General features: G+C 41.3%; 1 protein-coding gene across 1 annotated transcript in view; it reads right to left on the minus strand.

Moving 5' to 3' along the window:
- The window catches only part of SYNE1 (spectrin repeat containing nuclear envelope protein 1), a gene marked incomplete at its 5' end in the record, with an annotated part of 342,823 nt that overhangs the window by 111,531 nt on the left and 209,104 nt on the right, over positions 1-22,188 (minus strand). The window contains 8 exons of the mRNA XM_081315102.1: positions 5,215-5,371; positions 6,512-6,615; positions 7,709-7,843; positions 11,739-11,930; positions 14,991-15,164; positions 15,897-16,091; positions 20,214-20,375; positions 21,895-22,062. Coding sequence (XP_081171228.1) covers positions 5,215-5,371; positions 6,512-6,615; positions 7,709-7,843; positions 11,739-11,930; positions 14,991-15,164; positions 15,897-16,091; positions 20,214-20,375; positions 21,895-22,062 — 1,287 coding nt within the window. The remainder of the gene's footprint in view (positions 1-5,214; positions 5,372-6,511; positions 6,616-7,708; positions 7,844-11,738; positions 11,931-14,990; positions 15,165-15,896; positions 16,092-20,213; positions 20,376-21,894; positions 22,063-22,188) is intronic.

A 22,188-nucleotide genomic window follows, 5' to 3' on the forward strand; every position in this document is an offset into this window, starting at 1 on the left:
TGGTGAACCTGCATGACTCCAACGCCCCAGAACTCAACGACTTCAACCGATTCATGTCATCCTTGAGGCGACGATTTGAGGACCCTTTGGCTGACCGGAAGGCCCGGGAGAGAATCAAGACGGTGAGGCAGGGCAGGAGAACAGTGGCCGAATATACCCAAGAATTCCGAGCCATCGCCAGCAAGCTGAACTGGCCAGAAGACATCCTCCTCAGCCATTTCAAAGACGGTCTAAACTACGACCTGTATGACGCTTGCCTGCCTCGGGGAGACCCCTACCATCTCAATGACTGGTATGTCCTGGCAGAGGAAGTGGAAATAGACCTATTGAAAAGACAACGCAGAGGAAAACCATGGGGCCGCCCGCCACTCGAGCAAACACGTGAGGGGGAAAACCCACCGGCCACGGCTAAAAAATCAAAGGGATGTTTCAATTGCGGGAGAGAGGGCCACCGTGCTGCAGAATGTCGTTCGAAAGCCCCTCCATGCAAAACAGAGGCACCATCTTCCAAAAAGCTGGGGAAGTCTCAAGGCAACCCAAAAGAATCTTCCATGAAGGGGACAGAGGCTGTAGAGTCCACAATTCCTGCCAAAACCTGGGATTGGACTCCGGCCTACACTGCAGGGGCGGTGGACACCTCGGAAGACAGCTCAGAGGGAGAACCTTTGGTAAGTGGACCTCTTCCACCCATACTTAAGACAGTGACTATATTAGCTTCCTCTGCACCAAAAGCCAATGAAATAAAAGCTCTGATAGACTCTGGCTGCATCCGCTGCCTCATCAGCCCAACGCTGGTGGAGGAACTGAGCATCCCAGTGAGGAGACTAAAACAACCAATCTCCTTCAGTCAATTAGATGGGTCTATAGCAGGGGGGGACCAGCTACCCTAGCCACTCTACCACTCCACATGTCCCTGGGGTCCCATAAGGAAGACATAACATTTATAGTGGCCCCAGGCATGGAATGCCCAATGATTTTAGGACTGGAATGGCTGAAGAAATGGAACCCCGGGATAAACTGGAGGACTGCAGAACTCAACTTCCCAAAAGGGGAACAGGAAAACGTAAAACCCCCAAACACCCCCCCAACCCAGAGGGAGGAAAAAGCAGCAGTGGGGGAAGAGAAGGGGCTAACAGAGATACCGGAGGAATACAGGGACCTGGCTGAGGTTTTCAGTGAGGAAAGAGCAGATGAGCTTCCCCCCCACCGCCCCACAGACTGCACCATAGAATTCAAACCTGGGGCAAAACTCCCAAAACCCAGGATGTATGCCATGAGCCCAAGGGAAATGGCAGAAATGGAGAGATTCATAAAGAAAAACTTAGAAAGAGGATTTATTGAGCCCGCCAAATCCAAAGTAGCCGCCCCGGTTCTGTTCAAGGAGAAGAAGGATGGGTCGTTTCGTTTGGTTGTGGATTACTGAAACCTAAATACAATTAGTGAATGTAATCTGTACCCCCTTCCCCTAATGAAGGATATGCTATCCCACCTATCGAAAGGAAAGATTTTTACCAAACTAGACCTGAGGGAAGCATACTACCGTATTAGGATTAAGGAAGGAGACGAATGGAAAACTGCATTCAACTGCCCAATGGGGTGCTATCAATTCAAAGTATTGCCATTTGGACTGCAAGGGGCCCCCGCAGTCTTTATGCAATTAATTAATGACGTACTGAGAGAGCACCTATATAAGGGGGTCCTGGTTTACCTTGATGACATCCTTATCTTCACAGAAACCAAAGAGGAACATATCAAACTAGTCAGAGCAGTCCTGAAGAAATTGCGAGCTGCCCATTTATATGCTAAATTATCGAAGTGTGAATTCCATCAGGAAAAAATCGAGTACCTGGGATATCGCATATCCCCAGAGGGCATCGAAATGGACCCAGAGAAGGTCAGGGCAGTACTAGAGTGGGCACCCCCCCGCACACGGAAGCAATTGCAAAGTTTCCTGGGGTTTGCAAATTTCTACCGCCAATTCATCCCTGCATTTGGCCAAATAGCCATGCCCCTCACAAATTTGTTGAAAACGAAGGGGGGGTCACCCGTGAAACCCAGCCAGCCTCTAAAATGGTCAATGGAATGTCAAGCAGCATTTGAGAGGCTAAAGAGACTCTTTTCTGCGGAACCTGTACTTAAACACCCAGATCCCAACAAACCTTTTGTAATACAGGCAGATGCGAGCGACGTAGCAGTCGGAGCCGTATTACTACAGGAAAATGATGAGGGGGCGTTGCAACCTTGCGCATATACATCCAGGAAACTTACAGAAACTGAACAACGATGGCCAATATGGGAGAAGGAAGCATTCTCATTAAGGTGGTCATTATTAACTTGGCGTCAATTTTTGGAAGGAAATAAAATACCTTTCCAGGTCTGGACTGACCACAAAAATTTAGAAGCACTAAAAACGCCCAGGAAGCTCACTCCTAAGCAAGCCCGCTGGTCCCAACACTTTCACCGATTCAATTTCACACTCAAACACTTACCGGGGGGAAAGAACTTCCTGGCAGATGCATTATCCCGCATGCCCCAATATAACAGCACAAGAGTTACTAACTTTAAACCACTTGTACCGGAACAACAACTGGCAGCACCAGTCACCACCAGGGCACAAGAAAAAATGAAACCGAAGGTAGATAGCCAAACTGGAATAGAATTCAGGAAATCTTTGGAAAGTGATGAATGGTTCCAGAAAAATAAACATGTGTACACAATTAAAGATGGACTGCCATGGGTGGGGGAGAAGCTATATATACCGGCCACACAGAGAATCAATTTCATGCAACTGTGCCGTGATACAAAATCAGCAGGACACTTTGGCTTTGTAAAAACCTTACACTTAACTAAAAGGCAATTTTGGTGGCCATCTATGAAAAAGGACATAGAAAGCTATGTGGGTAGTTGTCAAATTTGCGCAATGGCCAAGAGGTTACAAGGGAAATCGCCAGGACTGTTACAACCAGTGGCGAATCCCTCAGCCCCATGGAAAGAAATAGCCATGGATTTTATTGTGGAACTACCAGAAAGCAACGGAAACACCGTTATCTGGACTGTTACTGATCTGTTCTCTAAGCAAGTCCATTTCATACCTTGCCCAAAAATTCCAACTGCAAAAGCATTAGCAAAACTTTTTGTACAACATATTTACAGATTGCATGGGGCACCACAACACATCATATCTGACAGGGGGGTGCAATTTACCTCAGCATTCTGGAAGGAATTTTTATCTCTGTTAGGAACTACCCAAGGACTGACATCTAGTCATCACCCTCAGGGTAATGGGCAATCGGAAAGGGCTAACTCTGTACTTGAGCAATATTTAAGATGTTATGTACATTTTCAGCAGAACAATTGGACAGACCTGCTGCCTTTTGCAGAAGTGGCATATAACAACGCAATTCACTCCAGCACAGGTTACACTCCTTTTCAAGTAGCCACAGGCCAGAGCTTCAACCCCATACCCGATCTAACCCCAAAAGAACTGGTAATTCCAGAACTAAAGGAATGGATTGCTCAGTTACAATACACCTGGCCTATTGTCAGAAAAGCATTAACAGAGGCTAGATTAGCACACAAGACACAGGCAGACAAGAAAAGATCTGATCCCACACCGTTCAAGGTGGGAGAGATGGTATATCTGTCTACAAAATACCTTAAGTCTCTCCAACCCTGTAAAAAACTAGGACCAAAATACATTGGACCTTTTCCAATTAAAAGAATCATAAACCCAGTAACAGTTGAATTAGAACTGCCTAAAAATCTTAGACGAATACACCCAATCTTTCACTGCAGTCTACGTAATAAAGAGAGAACAACAATCCCCCCTACGAACAAAAATTCCACCACCACCACCTCCCATCATGGTGGAAGGAGAACAACATTTCGAGGTGAAGGAAATTCTGGATTCCAGGAAACATCATGGAACAACTCAATATCTAGTGGCTTGGAAACACCTCCCCTCCTCAGAAAATGAATGGGTCAGCAAACACCACGTTAAAGCACCAAAGCTGCTTAAGAGATTTCATACAGAATATCCAAACAAACCGAGTTAACATTTACACATGTTTTTTTTTTCTTCTCTTTCCTTTTCTCCCCCTACAGATGGACACATCTTTCTTCTAAGGAGAGCGGACTGTCAGAATCCATTTATATCATATTCATAAATGGAATGTTTCAAACATATCCCATGGATTCTGCCATCTCCCGAAGAGAAGAGGACAGATGTGTATTGAACCGGCAATAGGCATTTCAAAGGAAAGGAGAAGCCTTTTGAACTGGGGAAACAAAAGGGGGGCTAGCATCTGGTTTTTGTCATGGTAGTCAGCAATAAACAAAAGGATCCTAACTTCCTTTTTCCCCACGAGATGGATGATACGAGAGGAAGGATGGGGGACTGACCAAATGGGGATTAAGGGGGGGTTAAACCGGGAACTCTTTATAAGGGTCTACATCGTGGAAATATTAAGCCTTGTCTCATTTCCTACAACCAAGCATGTCATAGTAAAGATTTCTTTTGGACTAAGATTTGGCTCCAAGAGTTTTTGTCTTCATAAGACGTGGTTTGGGGTGGGTCCTGACAATAGGGTTAATTCTAGAATAGTAAGTTGCCCTTGCTAGTAGCCTGCCTGATCCATTCTGCACCAGCAACAGCTTCCGAGAGTCTTCACTGGCAATACCATATAAAGTGAGCTGCATTACAGGAGGTCCTTGGTTTATAACAGTTCATTTAGTGACTATTCAAAGTTACAAAGGCACTGAAAAAAGTAAGTTGTGATCATTTTTCATACTTACAACTATTGCAGCATCCCCGTGGCCATGTGATCAAAATTCAGATGCTTGGCAACTGATTCATATATATGACAGCTGCAGTGTCTCACCGTCATGTGATCATTCTTTGTGACCCACTGACAAGCAAAGTCAATGGGAAAGCCAAATTCACTTAACACCATGGTATTAACAACTGCAGTGATTCACTTAACAACTGTGGCAAGAAAGGTCATAAAATGGGGCAAAATTCACTTAACAAATGTCTCGCTTAGCAATAGAAATTTTGGGCTCAATTGTGCCCAAAAGTCGAGGACTACCTTTAGTCCCTATTTAGGTGTCTGATAGCTTAGGTTCTTTTCCACTTGTGTAGGAAACCTTGCTAAGGTACACCTTTAACATCGTTCATATGAAGAATGACAAAAATAATCCTGACAGGTTACTTACTGACTGCTCTTGTTCTTGATCCAGAGCATTCTGCAGAAGCCTGTGCTTGATGCTGAATTCTTGATTTAGGCTTTCCCATTTCATTTTCATTTGATCTTCACTTGAGGGCTTTTCTCCTTCTAAACTCAGCTCTTCTGTTAGTGTATCTGGGTTCTTGCTATCATATAAAATATAAATACAAATCACGATAGTGGTATTACTGTGATTTTTCAGTTAGCATTTCATAAGATAAGATACCAGAGTTTTAATGACTTCTCAAATCATGCAGATTAGGTGGATCCTTAATTGTGCCATTAAAATGAAGTTTTAATTTGGAGTCCACTGAAGTTAACATCATTGGCATTGACAAAGTCACCGTTAGACAATTGCAAAAGGCAATTTTGCTTAGAACAGCTTACAACTTTACCTTTAACAGCATCAAATAACAACATCTGCCTATCCCAAATTTTTCAGAACGACTCAATAAGTGGATAAAATGCCAAATCCAGTCTAAATATCTGGCTAACTATGTGATGAACCATAATAAGATTTTAAGTTCATTAAACAACAATATCTGTCTTGAGAAGGACTTGATAGGTGGAAGAAAATGCCAAGCATACTATAAACATCTGGTTGACCAACCTTAACAATAATAAACAACATCTGCCTATCTTAGGTTCTTGGGAAGAACTTGATAGATGGACAAAACTGCCAAATCCACTCTAAACATCTGACTGGCTGTGTGACTATAATATATTCTTACATCTTTGTGTAAAACCATTTTTCATATTGATAATATAAATGAGCTAAATTCATTTTAAATTAATCTAACAATTCAAGAGGAGTTGTAAATTAAATATAGCCAATATTAACAAGCTGCTAAGGCTAATATTTTTAGATGTAATAAATTTATCCTAAACCATGCTGAGAAATGCTAATTTTGAGACTTTCATAAAAAGCGAAGCCCACACTGTGTGATTGATGTACAAAACTGTTTTCATGAAATTTTATCCATCAGATATAATGACACTATGATTTCATGAACCCCCAGTGCATGTTCATGTTGGAGAACATCAATTCAGAGAAGGCTTGTCCAAAGATATCATCACTAGGGTAAAATGTGTATCATCTTATTAGAACATTCTCATAAAATAGTTAGGGGAAAAAAATACTGAAATGCTTATGTAATCTGCAGATGACAAATACTTAAACTGAATCTGTTGTTTTAAATGTAAACTATTTTTTTATACGATCTCCCTCTAAGGGAATATATAGACATGATCAAGGAAGATGGAAGTACTTAAGCATAAATATTCACCTAGAATAAGACATATCTGAAAACGATTGAGTTAAAATTTCTTCTCCACGACTTGCCACTGAACGAAGAAGACTCTTTTGTTCTGCTAGTTCCTTCTCTAGTTCCTAAAAAAATAAAAATAAACACAAGCAACTGCCTTTATGACACATTTCATATCACTGAATACTAGATTTATAACTGTTTGGAGATATTTACATAGAAAAAAAAAACAACCTGAAATCAATGTATGCATGTGTTGTTGTTTTTCAATAGCCACTGTATGTATGTTTTTTTAGAAAGCCACTAACAAAATTATTTGAACTACAGTTAAGGTCTTCTAATTTTGGAATGTCCTCTCTCCTACAGCCTTTCCAGCACAATGAGACAAATGATCGTGCCTCCTCTGCTATCCATTCTCAGAAGCTTTACAGATTCAGGCGGTAAGCATATAATTAAGCGTGTAACTGCTATTTGTCACAAGCACAACATTTGTAACAAGATTTGGTATACAGCGGCTGTCATAATTTCCAGAAATATTATTTTATCTCTAACCATATATGTTATAAAAATGTTTTGGGCTATATTTGCCTATATTCTATTACTTCCAACAAAAATAACAACAACTTGCTTAGCACAGATGTTACAATGCTGCTTATTTAAAAAATGGAAGCCATTACAGGGTGCATCAGAACAATAACCAACGTGGAAGAATGATAGGATTGCTGTGTTAGTCTATAGTAGCAAAAATTGTTACTGCATAGTAAAAACTTATTGCATAATAATGGACTTAAAACAGTAATAAAGTTTCATTATTATGCAGTCTCTATACACTGAAGGCTTTACTTCAGTTTTGTATGGCTTAACTGGCCCAGCCCTATATTTATTGAAGATATTTAGAACTGAAAACAACATACACCAAACCCTACTTTTACGACAATTTATAAATTCCAATTTGCTTCCAATTTGGACTGCAGACTGAGTGCAGATATCCATGTTCTCTATATGAAAATAAGAAGAGGGCTACACCATACTGAGAGTATTGTTAATGGAATAAGACAAAGTGAACCTCAATGACACAGAGCCTCCTTTATGATTAATGACTGAAGCAAGTTTAAAATCATTCATCAATCGTCTACGTATATCCGTGCTGAAATCAACACAATAAACATCCCTAAACACATATAAAATTTGCATTTATTAAGTATATATCGTGCTCACTTTCTGTCTTTGTATGATGCTTAGCTGCTGTTGTGAACGGGTTGTTTGTGCCTGGGCCAGCCACTCCTGGACACTGGGATCTTGAGATGTGACCACATCTGATTTACATTCTTCCTTTTCCTGTAAAGCTCCCTGCTTTAATAAAGGGGAAAAAAGGGGGGGGAGGTGGAGTGTGAGTAGGAAATGCAAGTAGAAGTAGGATTGCTATTTGAAGTGTAAATCTACGGCTTTAAGAAGGCATGATGATTTATATATTTATTTATTTATTTATTAAATTTCTATACCGCCCTTCTCCCAAAGGACTCAGGGCGGTGTACAGGGCAATAAAATACTACATACAAAAGTTAAAAGTAAAATTAAATTAATTTAGCCCTAACAATAAATAGTTAAAAATAAACCCAAACCCTTAGTCCAGGCCGGCCTGTTCAAACAACCAAGTCTTCAGGTCACGGCAGAAAGAGTGAAGGTCGGGAGCCATCCGGAGCTCAACAGGCAGTTGATTCCAAAGGGCTGGCGCGCCCACAGAGAATGCTCTCCCCCTGGGGGCCGCCAGCCGGCAATCCCTGACTGACGGCACCCTGAGGAGGCCTTCTCTGTGGAAGCGCACAGGACGAAGGGAAGTTGACGCCGGCAGCAGGTGCTCCCATAGGTAATCCGGACCCATGCCATTTAGGGCTTTATAGGTCATCACCAGCACCTTGAATCTCACCCGGAGGGCAACTAGAAGCCAATGCAGCTCACGGAGGAGAGGTGTTACATGGGAGTATCGGGAAACCCCTATCACAACTCGCACGGCCACATTCTGCACCAGCTGAAGCCTCCGAGTGGTCCTCAAGGGCAGCCCCAGGTAGAGAGCATTGCGGTAGTCTATCTGAGAGGTCACGAGCGCATGAGTGACTGTACGCAGGGCATCCCGGTCCAGATAGGGCCGTAACTGGTGCACCAGGCAAACCTGGGCAAAAGCCCCCCTGGCCACAGCTCCTATGTGGTCTTCCAAACTGAGCTGTGAGTCAAGGATACCCAAGTTGCGAGCCCTATCTACGGGGGGTAACACCTCACCCCCCATAGTTAAAGATGGAATGAACTGAATTTCTCGAGATGCCGGTACGTACAACCACTCAGTCTTGTCAGGATTAAGCCGAAGCCTGTTCCTTCCCATCCAGACACGGACCGCCTCCAGGCAACAGGACATCACATCGAGGGCATCACTGGGTGGTTTGGGGTAGAGATAAAAAGCTGGGTATCATCAGCATACTGATGATACCCCACTCCAAAACCATGAATGATCTCGCCCAGCGGCTTCATATAGATGTTGAACAGGAGAGGCGAGAGGACCAACCCCTGAGGGACTCCACAAACGAGAGGCCTCGAGGCCGACCTCTGCCCTCCTGCCAGCACTGACTGCGAACGACCCAGGAGGTAGGAGGAGAACCACTGCAAGACAGTGCCACCCACTCCCAACCCCCTGAGACACCACAGTAGGATACCATGGTCGATGGTATCAAAAGACGCTGAGAGATCTAATAGGACTAGGACAGAGGAACAACCCCTGTCCCGAGCCCGCCAGAGATCATTCACCAGCGCGACCAATGCCGTCTCCATGCTGTACCCGGGCTTAAAGCCCGATTGGTACGGGTCCAGGTAATCAGTTTCCTCCAGGAACTGAGGGAGCTGATGCGCCACCACGCTCTCAACAACCTTCACAAGAAAGCGAAGGTTGGAGACCGGACGATAGTTGTTCAAAATAGCCGGGTCCAGGGCAGGCTTCTTGAGGAGGGGCCTCACCACTGCCTCCTTCAAGGCGGCAGGAAAGCTACCCTCCCTCAAAGAAGCAGTTATTACTGTCTGGAGCCAGCCTCGTGTCCCCTCCCGAGCCGCATACACCAGCCAGGAGAGGCATGAGTCCAATAAACACGTGGTGGAGCTCAGCTTCCCCATGATCCTGTCCACATCTTCCAGAGTCACAGGGTTGAACTCTTCCCAGATAACATCACCAAGACCGCTCGTGTCTCCTCCGTCAGACTCTGCCCAGTCGGACTCCAGACCAGCCCGAATCCGAGTGATTTTGTCCGCCAGATGTAGGCTAAACTCCTCAGCACGACCCTGCAAGGGCTCCCCCCTCACCTCCTGATTGAGGAGGGAGCGGGTCACCCTAAACAGGGTGGCCGGGTGATTATCTGTGGATGTGATGAGGGCAGCGAAGTGGTTACATTTAAGGCTTAAGTGGTTAGATTTAAGGCTTTTAAAATGGGATTCTGGGTTTGTAAAGAAAGTTTACTCAGAAGACAAAGGAAAAATGGATATAAAAGAGAAAGACACGGCAGAAAAGATGTCTCAATGGAGAGAAGCTCATCTTTACGAGATACAGCTTTATTTAACCTCTTTATAAATACGACGAATTCATCTGGGAATGTAGGAAGTTTGTTTACCGTACCTTGCTTACAGTGATGCCCATTTTATGATATTCAGAGTCAGATCTGTATCAAATTACTCAAAATAACTTCTTAAATTATTTCCACAAGTCATACCGTATTATTATTCAAGTTTAATATATGAAATTACACAGGGTTTTAATTCATTAATTTAGACTGGAATTGCAATTAAAAAAAGAATGGCATTCCTAATTTTAATGTTTTGTTTTATTTGGCCATGTGATTTGGCATAATGATCAAAAGTAAGTTTTACTACTGTTCCTTTACTACTGATCAGAAATATAAGTCTGTGGCTACCAGCAAAAATCTCTTATGCTTTATCATTTAACTAAGAATTAAATAAATAATAGGACTCGGGCACCTACAAAAAGAGCACAGATATCTGAGACAAACCACCTTGTTGAAAAAAAATACGACAAGGTAGATATTCTAAATATTCAAAATAGAAGTTCGAAATGATATTGTGTATGAATGAACTGCTCATTCAGTATGCTAAATTTTCTATATAGAAATATTTATTTATTAAAATCATCTGCTGCCCATCTCACTCTGATAAGCAAACCAACCAACCTGGCAGATGATATCCTAATTCAAAAGCTATGTTGAGAAGTGGGAAGCTTTAATGTATAATGGCAAGTCCCTGCACGAATTGTATTCATAATGATCATAGATAACATCCATATTGAATTGTTACATCAAATAAATGCTCCAGAATTAAAATGTACGCCCTTATTCATTTAAAGGACCCTACTAATGAAAGCAGGTCTTTCCTTGTCTATGTAAACAAAAAATGCTGTATTAAGAACAAAACATTACTTGCCATTTCTCTCTTATTTTAACCAATTAACCATAAATTAGTAACTCTATTTGACATATGACTTAATGCTGACTTTTATGTCAAGGCTACAATATTTGAAAATTTGTCCAGAAACAAAAAGTACTCAGCAGATAGTAAGAAAGACAATTTGGTATACTGGTTAAGGCAGAGGTCCCCAACCTTTTGGGCACCAGGGACTGGTTCTGTAGAGAAAGGTTTTTCCATGGACCGGAGTGTGCGTGGTTTTGTGTGCTGCCTACATCCCATGGATGGGGCTTTGCTTGTTTGTGTGGACTGGTTGCTGGCATGCCGCGGCCCCGTACCAGTCCATGGACTGGGAGTTGGGTCCCCCTCGGTTAAGGCAACAGACTAGAAACAAAAACTGTGGATGTCAGTCCCAGTTCCAACTGGGTCACTTTGGGCCAGTCACTCTCTTAGCCCTAGAAAGAAGGTGAAGGTGAACCACTTCTGAGAACCTTGCCAAGAAAATTTAGGGACTGGTCAAAGCAGTTGCCAGGAGTTAAGACTGACTCAAAGGAGTCAGTCTACATGCACGCACAAACACACACAGAGAGACAAAAGTAGGAAGTGGGGAATAAAACTGAGCTAGTAAATCAGCTCAGGCCGTTTGTTATTTAATTATGTCAAATATTACATCCCCCCAAAATGGAAACGTTATCCCAGAGTATAGATTCTTAACAGTAAACATTGTATTATTTCCCAATTGCTACATAAAAAACCCCCAAAATACCTTTACAACCAATTGAAAAGGGCTCCTTACCTGGATATTGATCTGCTTGTCATGAAGGATTCTCTGTAGTTCCAGAAGACTTCCCTTTAGCGTTCTGAGTTTCAGTGCCAGTTGCTCAGCCTCACCCTTGGTTTGAGCTTTTCCTTCCATGAGGAGGTTTTCGTTGTGTACAGACAGCTCAGACAAAGTCACCACCTTCTGCTCAATTTCCACAAGCATATTCTGAAGCAGCAAAAACAACGAAACAAATTCATACATTCTGAAACATCCATCAAAAACCCACTTCACTCTTTCTTCAACGAAGAAAAGCAAACTAATTCACATTATTGCTGAGTATTTTCTCCCCAATGTTCTCAAAAACATACTTAAGATATTTTGCATTTATTTTTCACTTGTAAAAAAAAATCTTCAAAAATTCAACATTGCTTGAAAAGAAAGATGTAAGTGAGAAATATATGTTGGATGTTCCTGTTGCTCATATGCCAATGACATCCCTAGATTATTGCAATAGGCAGATCTCGTTTAGTTAGGACAGCTTGTGTCTTATTTTTCTACTTTGTGTACTTCTGCACTTCTCAGCCTTCCTTCCCTCCTTGCTCTCTTGAATTGATAAGCTTCTTCTCACAGTGGATATTTCTGATTGGTACAGAAATGGCCTAAGATCCTCTGCATAATCTTCTTTCATTTAGAGCGACTTAAAGGGACAAATCTCTGGCATATTTATTTTGAAATGCAGACAATTTATTTATATGCAGTCTAAATATTCTGACACCCACATCTAAGAACTTCTGGGTTACATTATTTGCTGCTTGAATCATGTTATATTTTTATACAATTCTGATGTTAACATAGATTTGAGGCAGGCTAGCAGTTTGTCTAAACTGGATCCAAAGGCCATTATATAATGAAGATTAGATGGCTGATAGAAACTCCAATGAAATTAATATGGTGCAAATTATGTATTTGGGTCATGACACAAGTAGTCATTCTCATGACATGCAAAGATGCACACACATACACATGCAGGCATGCACACATATGAAATCACTCTCCTATTACAACAAAGGAACAGGTAAAATGAAACAGGTAAGCCAAGTCTCTTTCTAGAGTATCTTCCAACTAGACACTTCTCTGCTTTTATAAACACAACATTTTTAGGTTTTTCACAGATTACCTCTCATTTCTCATGCAAATCAGATCACAAGAATTTAGTGACTTGTTTCAGATTGTACAATAATCTTCACCTTTGCTTAAACAATGTCTTGGAACTTTATGCTTCCTGCTAACCTCTTCTCCAAAGGACAATCATTTAGAGTTTAGAAAGACTCTTTTCCCTTTTAAAACTACCTGGAGTTTCAAATCAAATCAAATCAACCTTTAATGTCAAAGTACATGTGTACAATGAGATTGGCTGAGCCTCCCCCAACACAACTCACAGTGAAGACAAAAGAAAAAAAATCCCTAACCCAGTGAATCCTACTAACAAACACACAATCTTATTGCCCCATGTGAACTTATTGCACAACGCGCCGGCCCCGCAAGTCTATCATATTATGTTGACATGGAGTTATTTTCCATTCAGGACTCTTGACAGCCTATGGGTAGAAACTGTTCCTCAGCCTGTTGGTGTGCCTGGCTATGCTTCTATATGTCCTACCTGATGGTAGGAGAGTAAAGAAGTGCTGACCAGGGTGTGAGTTGTCCCTGAGGATTTTCCTCACTCTTCTAAGGCAGCGGGCCCTAGCGATGTCATCTAGTGGTATCAGGGGACAGCCCACAATGTTTTTTGCTGTGCTCACCACCCTCTGTAGTGTCTTTCTATCTCCGGCTGTCAAGCCAGCATACCACACCATAATGCAATGTGAGAGGATGCTTTCTATAGTGGACCGGAAAAGGAGGTCATCACTCGTTGTTCCACTTTGTTCTTTCGCAAGACCCTAAGGAAGCAGAGTCTCTGTTGGGCCTTTCTGGCCACCTGGGTTGTGTTTATTTCCCAGGTGAGACCTTCGCTGAGGTAGACTCCCAGGAATTTAAAGGAGGAAACTCTCTGCACACAGCCCCCCTCGATGTATAGTGGGGCGGGTTCCTCTCTTTTCTTCCGGAAGTCTAACACCATCTCCTCTGTCTTGTCAATGTTCAGGTGCAGGTTGTTTTCTAGGCACCATGAGGATAGTTTTTGAACCTCCCCACTGTACGCTGTTTCATTTCCACCTGTAATAAGACCCAATGCTGTGGTATCATCTGCGAACTTAATGATCGCAGTGGTTGGGTCAGAAGATACACAGTCATGTGTGTACAGTGAATACAGGTAGGGACTGAGCACACAGCTCTGTGGCGAGCCAGTGCAAAGCTTCAGGGAGGTGGATGTTACAGATCCAACTCTCACTGTTTGTGGCCGGTCCCTCAGAAAGTCTTTGATCCAGTGGCAGATGGAAGAGGGAAAATCCAAGTCAGTCAGCTTTTCGATAAGGATGCTCGGCAGGATAGTATTGAAGGCCGAACTGTAGTCAATGAAAAGCATCCTGACATAGTTTCTGGGTTTCTCCAGATGGCCCGCTACAGAATGTAAGGCAGTAGCTATGGCGTCATCTGTCGACCTGTTCCCCCTGTAGGCAAACTGATGTTTGTCAAAGTCCGGTAGGAGGCATGTCCTAAGGTGTTGGAGAACCAGTCTTTCAAAGCATTTCATCACTACAGACGTTAATGCGATAGGTCTGTAGTCGTTTAGGCAGTTAATTGCTGTTTTCTTCAGGACTGGGACAATAGTGGCTGCTTTCAAACATGATGGGTTTTTTATTATTACGTTTGGTTTATTATATGAATATGTGGATTATTAAGCAAACCATGACCATAAATCATGCGCTGATCTTGACTTGTTTCAACAAACTATAATTTAAACTAACCAGAGTTTAAGCTTCTCCAATTTAAGAAAATATTTTTTCTCTTCAGTAATTATTTATAACTCTTAGAAGTTTAAAGCATAAAATTTTCACTACTGAAAGACCTAAAAATTACTTGCATTGTAGCTAGACTTTACTGCATATTTTAAGCCTGAGAAATCACCCACCCACCCATTTAACTTGTCACCAGAAATAATGCCCTGTAATTTAATTTTATTTTGCCACAGTTAAAACTTAGCAACTCTAAGTTGCTAAGAGCTGACACTGATTTGAGGGCACATAATGAAAAACAGCATTCCTGTGGGTAATGTTAATTTAATAACCCATAGGAAATCTCTGTTAGTTACAGCAGAATATTTAAACAGGAAGAATTTTTTTCCACCTGGCAGTCAACCAATTGAGAATCCATATCCATAGGCTCCTCTTCAGTCACCACTGTAGTATTTAGAGATGCTTTTGTGTTCAGAAGCCAGTGATCAAGTTCATCTGCTTCAGAGCGATACCTTTGCAGAGCCTGCTCTTCACGCCGCTCTTCTAGTTGCTCATTGAGTTTCTCCTGTGAATTACACATTATGATTTGTAATGCATTTGTTTTCAAATGTCTGACATTCTGTTAGGTGATCTCCTAGGTGGAAGGTGCAAAAATAGTCAGGACAGACTCACACATTGAGTTTCTCGAGGAGAATGGGAGAAAAAAAAGTTGAAATGGGCTAAAGAGCTGGCAGAAGGGGAATGTTAGCCGGAGAGAAAGAAAGGGAGAAAATGGCTAGCATGGATTGGATTAAAGTAGTTTCAGATTTCTGAAGTTGTGCACGTTCCTGGGTAATAGAAGGTCACCAAAGAGGAGTTAGCACAATGTGCATAGAGAAGATAACAGTTTGAGAGATTCATTTATCCCAGTCCAGAATTCCCAGGAGAGAAGATCTGGAAAGAAGAGAATATTAATTCTTTTGCTGGCCATGAGACTTAGGCTTAATACAGAACCTTAAGTTAAGTCTATGCAGGATTTAGTTAGTAATTGCTGCACTGTGTGAGGGGTTGAGCCTGCCCTGTAGAAAAGCAAAGAGAAGTACTGCTGCTTCTGCAGCAATATTGCAGAATGGGAATTTCTCATGTGCAGCAAACCGTGCAACTGAAGCATGAAGGAAACCATCCAGCCATGATGTTGCTAGATTCTAGAGTTGCAAAATGTCAGCTTAGTCCAGCAACATATCTGCAGTCCCCTTTGAAAAAATTAATTTATATTACTGAACTGTGTAATTAAAACTTTCTTTCAGCATCCTTGTACCTCAAGAAGCTGCTGTTTTCCTGAAGCTTTCATCTTAATAGTGGCCATTCTCTCTGCTAACACGGTAAGCGTGGACTGCAGAGCCAACTGCTCAGCAGCTTCTGCGTCTAGCGGCTCAGACACCAATTCCTCCGCTAATGAGGTTTGTAGCTCACTTATTTCCTCTTGGAGCATCAGAATTTCATCCATCAAAGCCTATTAAAGACAGAAGTTAAACAGGACCAGCTTATTCACCTTATGCCCGGAAAAACATGTCCTAAAATGGTTAATAAAGTTTGAACTGCTGAGTTCCAATAGGTACAGCTAGTCCTTGACTTACAACAGCTCATTTAGTGATCGTTCAAAGTTACAACGGCACTGAAAAAAGTGACATGACCAGTTTTCACAGCTGCAACCAATTTACAGCCATCTCCCTGGTCATATGCCTTGGTGGAGCAGTGGGCTAATGCCTCCTTAAGTAACACCAGCTGCCTGCAATTAGTGCAGGTTCGAGTCCCACCAGGCTCAAGGTTGACTCAGCCTTCCATCCTTCCGAGGTAGGTAAAATGAGGACCCAGATTGTTGGGGGCAATTAAGCTGACTTTATAATAATGCCGCTTGGTGGGGGCCGAAAGCCCTAATAAGCAGGCATATACATAGAATGAAGGCTACTGCTAAGCTTGTAAGCCGCCCTGAGTCTTCGGAGAAGGGTGGGATATAAATGGAATTAAAAAAAAAATTCAGAGGTTTAGCAACTGGTTCATATTTATGACAGCTGCAGAGTCCCAGGATCAGATGACCACCTTTCGTGATCTTTGTGATCAAAGTCAACGGGAAAAACAGATTCCCTTACCAACGATGTTACTAATTTAACCACTGTAGTGATTCACTTAACAACTGTGGCAAATAAGGTCGTAAAATGGGGCAAAACTTACTCAACAAACATCTCACCAACACACATTTTGGGCTCAATAGTGGTCGTAAGTCAAGGACTACCTGTATTATAAACTGAATAGCACATGCCATTGGATCCTGTGTATAGTAGCACAGAGGAATGCAAGATTTTAATTGCTTTATTTAAATATTTATATAATGCAGAATCACTTAAACAACTAGGCACATTAGAATTACAGTCAAAACCAGACCAAAATGCTCTGTTAGGAATTGATATTTATAACCACAATATATTAATTTATTTAAAATCAATGAGTTAAGATTCGGTCTTGTGGCACCTCCACATAAATGAATGACCAGTCCTGAAAATGACTTTGTCCTCGATTTCTCCTATATCCTCTACTTTAATGTCCATTCTCTGTAGCACCCAATCATAACTCTCTCTAGTAAGCCAATGTACTGTAAGGATGCAAAAAAAAAGGAAAGGAAAAAAAAGCTGTCTTTCATAAAAAGGAAAAGACACTCCCTCTTTCCAAGCTCCTTTGAGGGACTGGCAAGGATAAAGATGGATGGTGATGAAGCAGAAGGCTAGTGGAGTACACAGAGAGGTTAATGCACATTTTGTTAATGGAACAGGATTTGTTTTACTTGATGATTCATTCAAACAGACTTGTTTGAAGATTATATGGGCCTCCCCAGCCTATCTGGAATGAAATCAAAAGTTCAATTCAGTAAAAACAAAAATAATGAATGGGTACTTGGCAAATACATATTAGCTTTCAAGTAATACCCTTTCCCTTTTAAAATACTTGTTTTCTATATATATATATATATATATATATATATATTAACAAACAAATGAACACTGGGATAGAATTAAAAACTAAAACAGTTTTTATTGCTGAAAAATCAAGCTTTCGTTGGCCAACTGCCAACGTCATCAGGATGGAGATGCTGGGGTGGGGAGATTCCGTTTATACTGTTGGTGTCTGCACTCTGCTCATGGAGCATGCTCAGATCTGTTTGTTGAGGTCTGCCGTATTTCTTTGAGTTGTCGCGCATCCGTTTTTGGGATGTATTTGTCTCTGGGTATCTGTTGTTAAAAGTGAATTGTTTATAGCTCCATGTGTTGTAGCCATAACCCTGGTCATTGTCCGTGTTCTCATGCCAGGGATCTTAAATGGTTGTTGCTCTTCTTCCTTGTGTTCGACATTGCAGAGTGGTTGTGTGCTGGTGCAACCTTGGATTTGATGCAATGAGATAATTTGTGAATTCTTGCGCTGTTTGTCTTCATGTCGCGCACGTCGTTGCTCTTCCCAATTTTTTAGTGCCTGGTATGCAGGGGGGAGGTCTATATGCCGGTTGATGGAGGAATGGTTTGAAAACCAGGCTTCCTTAAACAGGCGGCCGCCTTTAGTGTTGTCACTGGCAATAGCCTCAGTCCCTGCTAGATTAAAGGCATGGTTGTGTGTAGCCATGTGCGTCCACACCTGTGAACGTTGTTCTTGTCTTCTAATAGCAAGCTTGTGTTCATGCACCCTAGTCCTCAGTCGTTTTGCTGTCTCCCCAATGTAATTGCAATTGCAATTCTGGCATGATATCTTGTATACGACCGAGGCTTTTTCTTCATTGGGGAGTGGATCTTTAGGGCGCATGACGCAAGCTCGTAAGGTCCGATCAGGTCTGTGGGCAACACCGACTTTGTGAGGGGTTAGTATGCGCGCTGTGGCCTCGGATACACCGTGGATATAAGGCAGTGTTATCCGTGATGTTAAGGCGTTGTTACATTCATGGCGGGTAGGTTCACTTGGCCTGCTGTATTGTCTGATGAAGTTAGACGGGTACCCGTTGTTTTTGCAGACACGATAAAGGTGGCGTCTTTCTTCCCTTTTTGCCTTATTCGTGCTGCAATGCGTATCTATACGTCTAAAGAGGGTTCTGATACAGCTGGCCTTATGGGTTGTGGGGTGATTACTTAGATGTGTTAGTTAGGCGTCAACCTGATGGCTCGTTACACACATCGGTCTACCGTAAATCCACCCATACGGACAGGATACTTCATTACGAAAGTAATCACCCCACAACCCATAAGGCCAGCTGTATCAGAACCCTCTTTAGACGTATAGATACGCATTGCAGCACGAATAAGGCAAAAAGGGAAGAAAGACGCCACCTTTATCGTGTCTGCAAAAACAACGGGTACCCGTCTAACTTCATCAGACAATACAGCAGGCCAAGTGAACCTACCCGCCATGAATGTAACAACGCCTTAACATCACGGATAACACTGCCTTATATCCACGGTGTATCCGAGGCCACAGCGCGCATACTAACCCCTCACAAAGTCGGTGTTGCCCACAGACCTGATCGGACCTTACGAGCTTGCGTCATGCGCCCTAAAGATCCACTCCCCAATGAAGAAAAAGCCTCGGTCGTATACAAGATATCATGCCAGAATTGCAATTGCAATTACATTGGGGAGACAGCAAAACGACTGAGGACTAGGGTGCATGAACACAAGCTTGCTATTAGAAGACAAGAACAACGTTCACAGGTGTGGACGCACATGGCTACACACAACCATGCCTTTAATCTAGCAGGGACTGAGGCTATTGCCAGTGACAACACTAAAGGCGGCCGCCTGTTTAAGGAAGCCTGGTTTTCAAACCATTCCTCCATCAACCGGCATATAGACCTCCCCCCTGCATACCAGGCACTAAAAAATTGGGAAGAGCAACGACGTGCGCGACATGAAGACAAACAGCGCAAGAATTCACAAATTATCTCATTGCATCAAATCCAAGGTTGCACCAGCACACAACCACTCTGCAATGTCGAACACAAGGAAGAAGAGCAACAACCATTTAAGATCCCTGGCATGAGAACACGGACAATGACCAGGGTTATGGCTACAACACATGGAGCTATAAACAATTCACTTTTAACAACAGATACCCAGAGACAAATACATCCCAAAAACGGATGCGCGACAACTCAAAGAAATACGGCAGACCTCAACAAACAGATCTGAGCATGCTCCATGAGCAGAGTGCAGACACCAACAGTATAAACGGAATCTCCCCACCCCAGCATCTCCATCCTGATGACGTTGGCAGTTGGCCAACGAAAGCTTGATTTTTCAGCAATAAAAACTGTTTTAGTTTTTAATTCTATCCCAGTGTTCATTTGTTTGTTAATTTTAACATGCCTGGGATTCGTATTTTTAATCTTATCAAGGAATATATATATATATATATATATATATATATATATATATATATATATATATATATATATATATATATATATATATATATATCACGTTCTAAAAGAAAGCAGAGAATGAAAACATGTGTCACATAACTTTGCCATACAGTTGGATCTGAAGATCAGATCCAGCTGAACAAGAAACAACTTTGTAATATGCTTATTTATTTATTTTACCTGGTGGCCAGCCATCTGGCTTTCTGGACTCTTATGACTGTCTAGAGTGTCATTTAATTTCACCTCAATGGTTTCCATTTTTGTTGATATAGACTGAAGAGAATCTTGGTATTTCTGCTGACGTTCAAGAGCCTCATAAAGTGTACGCTGTTTTTCACTAATCTAAAAAATATATATATTTGTAAATAGAGATTAAACTTTTGTATTAAACAATGAGAAAATGCAGTGAACTAACAATATTTTAATGAAAGTTAATTTAACAAATGTCATTAAACAGAAAAAGGAAGCATACGTAGGTATAGTTTTTTTTAACAACATACAATTTACCACTTAGTGATTTTACCTTAGGATTTTAAAGGACATATTACTGCAGAGCTTTTTTGATAAACATTACTACAATGAAATTTATGTTGCCAAATTGTTGCAAAACAGCTCTCAATCTCAAATTACAATTAAATTGCTTTTATCCTATATAAATAGGAGTTTTGCTGAACTTTTAGTATCACTGCAACAGACATTGCATTACATTTTTCTTACATAGGGGTGGTTTCCTAGTAGTCTTCAAGAATTAGTTATTAAGAATCTAGTTGATAAATTTAATGATAGAAAATCTATTGTTTATTTCATATAATTTCTTTTGCCATTAATCCTCCTCATAGTATATGGATTCAGGATGTTCGTATTGGGTTTGCAGCTGCTTTTATTCCTAGACATCCACATGTTGGCATGAAGTCACCTATTTGGAATCCGACTAGTACCTGACTATTTACTAATTTCAAATAGTATATTTACAAAGCAGTTGATAAAAAAGAAAAAAAAACCCTTAAATATAAGGACATGAAATGAACACAAGCTAAAACATTTCAGAAAATCAACAGTCTTAGATTAAAAACATAGCAAAAGATACCTGGTGAATATCTTTAAAAAAATCACAGTGCCCTTTGTTATAGCTTATTTTTTTGCTATAACTTTGTTATTTCAAAGAAAGACCCCTACTGAACATCTTTATATCTGAATGGCTGATATGGAAAAAGCAAAAAGACCTCCCAGTATCCTCACATATTAAACTTCATGGACTTTAGGGGTCACAATGAGATTTAAGTTTAGGAAAAAGAAAAGACTGGGTGTCAGAGCAATGGGTCTTGTTCTGTACAGTATAATCACAACACTCATTAATAATCCAGGAGCCACATCTGGAACTGCAGCTAAAGCTTCAAATATGCAACAGCATTTGTATTGTGGATTGCTCCTCCTGAATATTCCAGCTAATCAGCTATGCCGAATTATTTATTAACTGTGATTTTTGTTTTTCAAAAGTCAGTATTCTAGTATTCCTTGTCCAAAAACATGGTCGGTGCTCTCCCATTTTGGCAATCTTATTCCCTTTCAGATTTTATGGAAGCATGCTAATACTTTGTTTGTAGGCAGTGCTATTTAGAATACATAAGAAATAGGACCTGTAGGGTTGAACAGATCAGGCCTCATCTGATTATTTAAAAGTGTCTTGTGACTTCTGGAATGTGAAGTTGAAGAGGTTATTCAAGGCCTCACAGTTCCAATGCAATCTAACTTTCAGTCTAGACAATGTATGTTTGCAAGTATTTATTTTGACATAAACAGGAATCCCCATCCACATTATTGTCAATATTTGCTCCATTCTTCCTTACACCAAAAGACTTACCACATTTTTCAGGGTCTCCCAAGAACGTTGTAAATCATCCAATTTAGTACCGGAAATGGTTTCTAATCTTGCTTCACAGGATTCCTGAGCAATCGGAGCACTAGGCTGAATTTGGGATGCTTCTGTCTGCAACTGTTCAGCAGATAAGGCTTGATAATAAGCAATGTCCTATGAGCATGAGGTAAAATGTTGTATTTTCAAAAGTGCTGAAACTTCAGCTTATTATTGAATTTTGAAAAAAATCCTAGTTTAGTACTAAGGTCTTATACTGTAGTTCCCATTTAGCATTATTTT

Source organism: Vipera berus (genome assembly GCF_964194415.1).
Source record: "Vipera berus genome assembly, chromosome: 1".
In the NCBI taxonomy this organism is placed as follows: Eukaryota; Metazoa; Chordata; class Lepidosauria; order Squamata; family Viperidae; genus Vipera; species Vipera berus.